The sequence below is a fragment of the Augochlora pura genome, chromosome 5 (genome assembly GCF_028453695.1).
Source record: "Augochlora pura isolate Apur16 chromosome 5, APUR_v2.2.1, whole genome shotgun sequence".
Lineage (NCBI taxonomy): Eukaryota > Metazoa > Arthropoda > Insecta > Hymenoptera > Halictidae > Augochlora > Augochlora pura.
This window is the reverse complement of record NC_135776.1, coordinates 5,805,730-5,811,001: the sequence shown is the minus strand read 5'-3', so window position 1 is coordinate 5,811,001 and position 5,272 is coordinate 5,805,730. Positions and strand designations below refer to the sequence as shown.

General features: G+C 31.0%; 1 protein-coding gene across 2 annotated transcripts; it reads left to right on the top strand.

The window, feature by feature from the left end:
- Positions 1 to 1,126: 1,126 nt before the first annotated feature.
- Hacd2 (3-hydroxyacyl-CoA dehydratase 2) lies at positions 1,127 to 4,324 on the top strand. 2 transcript variants are annotated; one of them, XM_078181181.1, is made up of 5 exons: positions 1,127 to 1,679; positions 1,759 to 1,875; positions 2,414 to 2,648; positions 3,349 to 3,450; positions 3,534 to 4,324. In XM_078181181.1, exons 1-5 carry the CDS (start codon positions 1,596 to 1,598, stop codon positions 4,097 to 4,099), a joined length of 1,104 nt encoding a protein of 367 aa, XP_078037307.1. In that variant the 5' UTR covers positions 1,127 to 1,595; the 3' UTR covers positions 4,100 to 4,324. The 2 variants fall into 2 exon arrangements, with proteins under 2 accessions (XP_078037307.1, XP_078037306.1); XM_078181180.1 differs by having other exon boundaries at positions 1,128 to 1,679; positions 3,346 to 3,450.
- Positions 4,325 to 5,272: the final 948 nt, after the last annotated feature.

Genomic DNA, 5,272 nt, shown 5'->3' with positions numbered 1-5,272 from the left:
ATCATTAAGCTGTTACAATACGTATGCCACGTATCGTGTCTTTCTATTTGCTATTAGATATTAGTTTCACTTTAAATCACATTAAATTGTCATACGTGGCTGTAACCTTATCGTACTGCACACATGTTTCGTGTTTTGTACGTAGGCACATTTCACGACGATATACAATTGTATACAGTTGTGCACAATTAACATTTAACGCAAGAGGAACTTACCAATCAGCTTCTCACGATTTTAAACGGCTGTTACAGCATTTATAAATGTCACTTAAACAATACACTACATTGTATGTACACGTGCATACTGTTTAATTTATCACTTCGATTTTGTCAGCACGAAATTTATTTCTTGTTAATAAATGAAAAATATGGATCATTGCATATGTTATATATCGAATTGCACAAATCTATGTTAATAATTTAATAAACATAAATATTTTTTAAATACATATAAAATTATAAAATTATGGTTGAGTATCGTACAAGAAATTGATGTAACACAATGTTAATTCGAAATAAGCTTCTCAAAGAATCGAACAAACTATGAGGAGTATTATCAATATAAAGTATTTTAAGTTATGGAAACGGAGCAGTGCACAAAGATATGCATTTTTTCACTCTAGTTTCACTTTAATTAATTCTACGTTTTCGTAGCGTACATAAACGTTTAAAAACTGAGATTTATTTTGAAAATAAAACAAGTTGATGTATTATATATATTAAATAAATATGGAATAAAACAATAAATAATATTGTAAAAATCATGGTACCAACTATTTTATAGCAATGTATGTTTGTACGAATTGTACGTTAGTTCTTTTAGTTTTATATCTAATATTACACGATAAAAGAAATCAATTTTTTGATAAAATTTTAAATTATGTAAATCAAATTGACTGCAAATATATTTACTATACTTATATGTGTTTACTATATATATATATATACATCATTTGTTAGCTTAATATTAAATAACATATTCAAACATATTGTAATAAAAAAATTATATAAATACATATACATCACACAACATATACATGTAATGTTACCTTGCGACGTCGTTGATTTAGCCGCTAATTTCCCATTGGCTGGCGATTCACTGAGGAAGAAGAATAGCGCTGTGTGACAGTCACAAAAGAATGACGTCAGCGCTCCCTGGTATCGTGAATTATTAACCTACCCTGTGGAAAACAAATTTTATGAAAGTATCCACTCTTTAAATATATTTATGTATGTACTACGCACAGTTCGTCGTGTACATACACATGCATATACTGTACATATATTTATAAAACAGCTTGTCGCTTAGTATATTTTGATGCAGTTTCTTGACGCGAGCTAAGTATAGTAGTTGTCAAACAGGGTAGTGACATTAATATGAATTTTGGAGGAAGTTTTGGTCTAGGCCATAATTAATTGAATTGTATTTAATATATTAAAGAAAGTGTTTTACAAATAAGTACTTTTTACATTTACGAAAATGTATGTGTTTTATATTTACTCTAAATGAATAATAGTAGAAGTAACTACAATATAACTTGCTGACGACAAGAGTACAAGTGACATGCAATCAGAATAAATATAAAATAATCAGAAATGGCTGAGACATTAATTCCATTTGTATACTGGGCTCAAACAGAAAGTCAAGTTACCTTAAAGGTAGATTTGACCAATGTTAGGGTAAGTAATTTGACTAATACATGTATATAATGTATACTACTGTTTATAAATTTTTATTTAAATTAAATGTATTTTTCAGGATTTAGATGTTGATATGGATGAGAAGAGATTGTGCGTTAATGCACATGGACATGGTGCCAAAGGTTTCAATAATTATCGCTTTATTCTTGATTTAAATTCAGCCATTAATACTGAGGTAATGTATGTAAAATATCCATTGCACAACAATATTGGTATTTAATTCAATTTGAGTAAAACAAGGAATATATGTGCTTATAAAAAATATCATGGTTCTTATATTTTGAGTGAAATTTCATTTTATTACATAACATAGAAAAATGAAGTCACTTTTCCAAGAAATATATGAGCATTTGCAATAATGAATGTTTATGAATAGTCATTATATATGTACATTGACATATGCATGAGTTGATCCTCAGGGTTACAAAGAATTTGCACAATAACAATTGCATTTGTCTGTCAAAGGTCAAGGTGCTCCATTTTTAGAACAGTTTCATATAAAATACTAACATAAAGTTATTAATATAAAATTATTTTTTTTCTTCAAAGAAAACAGTATTTTTTAAGATAAACTTTATAGAAGAACATAATACACCTTCAAAAGATAAACAATTCACACATATATTAATTGAATTAATTTATCAAAGCCTAATGCAATAAAATTGAAAGTACTTGACAATTATGTAATTAATTAATATAATTTATTGTTTTAGGAAAGTCGTTACAATGTAGTAGATCGCGAAGTTGATTTTGTATTAAAGAAAAAATGTCTTGGTTGGTGGCCAAGATTAACTAGTCAACCACAAAAACCAGCTTGGTTAAAAATCGATTTTGATAAGTGGTCAGCTGAAGACTTAGATGATATTGATGATAAAAAACGGGATATATGCAATGATTATCCTGGCATGTATGACAAATTATACAAAGAAGAATTTGGATACAAGAGAGGTATATTTTCTTATAGAGACAGAAGTACTTATTAAAATAACCACCTGTATGTTTTCGTTATTAGTCAATTAATCAAAATTTTTCAAAGTTTATTCGATTATAATTCATTACACATTATCTTTTATCGGTTATATGCCACTTTTATCGTTACTTTATTATGCAGTATGATCGATAATGTCGGTTCATACGGTAATACAAAGACGTAATTCCATTTTAAAAAATCGAGTAGGATTTAATGTTTCTAAAGATTCGTCGCTAAAGGAAACTGTATTACCTTTGCATTATGTCTCTGTTGATGTCATAAAGCTTATAAATAAATTATTTTTATCTCTCTAAAAATAGAACAGATGATTGAAGTGAACACTTTTAAAGGGAACATACCAAAATGGTATTATAAAATCTTAACGGGGTAACTGCTGTTTAAAGCTACACTGTTATTTGTGATTTATTTATTGATAAGAATAATAATATGGATATGAGAGTGCTACAGTATGTTATATTGTTTATCTTATGTAGATGTAACTACTTATTAGTTCAAAAATCAGAAGATGGCTAGGTAAAGGAGTCCAGATCTAATTATATAATGAGCACATTTATTTTTGTTGTTGGTTGAAAGCTTAGTATTTTCCTAGCCATTCTTTTTTCATCTGTATATAGGTTTCTTGAATCACTAATTTGTCTTTATTTTTGTCACCAGAAGATTCGAGGACGGTGTACTTAATAATTTATAATCTTTGCCAATTTGTTGGTTTTACATATGTTGTCACTATAATGACAATAATGTATTTACGAGATGGGCCAGGTTAGTACATACTTTAATAATTATGTTTCTATGCTGACTGCAATATTAAAGTGATAATTAAAACATTAAATTTTTATTTCTAGCTTCCATGAAAGAAACATATGCAGCTGTCGGGAATCCAATAAAATGTGTACAACTTTTACAGTTTTTAGAAGTAGCGCATGCCTTATTTGGTTATACTAAAAGCAGTACCTTGGTATCATTTTTACAAGTAGGAGGTAGAGCATTTGTTTTATTTGCTATGGTTGAAGCTGAACCACGTATGCAAACAAAACCTGTTGTGTTCTACCTATTCCTTGCTTGGAGTATAATAGAAATAGTTAGATATCCTTACTACATAACGCAATTATTGAAAATTGAAATTCCACTTTTAACATCGCTAAGATACACCATATGGATGCCATTATATCCGCTAGGATTTTTATGCGAAGGAGTCATAATATTACGGAATATTCCGTATTTTGAAGAAACGGGGAAATTTACTTATTCCATGCCCAATTCTTGGAATTTTGCATTTCATTTCCCATCATTCTTAAGAATATATTTACTTATATTTTGTTTACCCATTTTATATATGTTCATGTCTCGTATGAATCAGGCACGTTATAAAAAATTAGGTAAACACAAATTGAGGAAAAAGTATGCATGATTTAAAGAAAATTATTACATTATTAATTGATCACATTATACAGCTGCTAGACAATTTTCAAGACAACACCGTTTGTTGACATGACAGTTTTTTTACATTTTTTTTAGCCGTTTTTATGTATTCTAAGTCAAAAAGCTTTTACCAAATATTTTCTTCTTATACTTATAACTATTATATGTAATTTTAATATACATAAATATAAATAAACGCAAATCTAGCTGTAAACGAGCATCACTATGATTCAGAATAAAGTTGTCCCTGTTCAGAAAACAATATTTACTTTTTACTCATTTAGATTCTCATAATATATTCGCCTTGAAATATTCTGCAAGTTATATAAAATCATTTACTTTACTCGGCAGATGATTCTTGTTGCTTGCGCGATGAAATAAGTTTAAAATTCGACAAGAATCTGTGGAAAATTTGAAAATGGTGTCATTTGTGACAAGTATCGCCTTTCGCGGTGATATCTCCAAGCTCCTCAAGCAATTGTGCAATTATAATTCTGTCGATAACTTAAGTTGCACATGTATCTCCCTCTGATAAGCCAGATATATTTTCATATCAACGCTTGCAAACATCGATTTCTTCTTGTACCGTTCCGTCATTTACAACGTAAACTTCCAACTAAAAATAAATGCTCCGAAAATAAAATCATTCCCAACATTCTTCCAACGACGCTCGATTATCATTCCGGTCCAGCCGCTTTCGCTGGTGACCGAAAATCTGCGAACCTCTACCTTTCGACCACGATACACAGCGGTGTACGGTATCCGGGCGAATCGGCCAACAAGCAGCTAGCGTAACAGCGAGTGTATGCCGCGAACTTCGGAATCAAACTCGTGCCAATCAGGCGAACGAATTTCTCGACGGAAGGTAACCTTTCGTTTCTGAACCGATCCAAGGTTACGTAACAATTTCCGTGAACGTAGACGGTCAAGCTCGCAATGGACGTTCCAGAATCTTCAAAGTGGATCGAGGCCGATCGAGTGACGCCGCTCTGGAAATTTTCAATGGGTTCAACCATCGTACTGAACAGGGGAAGCGGCATCCATAGGGTCTAGATAAGGTCGCACCGCAACGCCAGGTGAGCCACACCACGATACTCAACTGCGATAACGAGGTGGCTCGGTTTGACACGGACTACCGTGTTCCGGGAACGTTGGATCTGGC

Coding starts and splice junctions, on each gene's coding strand:
- Hacd2 (XM_078181180.1), top strand. CDS start 1,596: ATGGCTGAGACATTAATTCCATTTGTATACTGGGCTCAAACAGAAAGT. Junction 1,876..2,413: donor ATTCAGCCATTAATACTGAG/GTAATGTATGTA, acceptor TTATTGTTTTAG/GAAAGTCGTTACAATGTAGT. Junction 3,451..3,533: donor GTATTTACGAGATGGGCCAG/GTTAGTACATAC, acceptor TTTTATTTCTAG/CTTCCATGAAAGAAACATAT.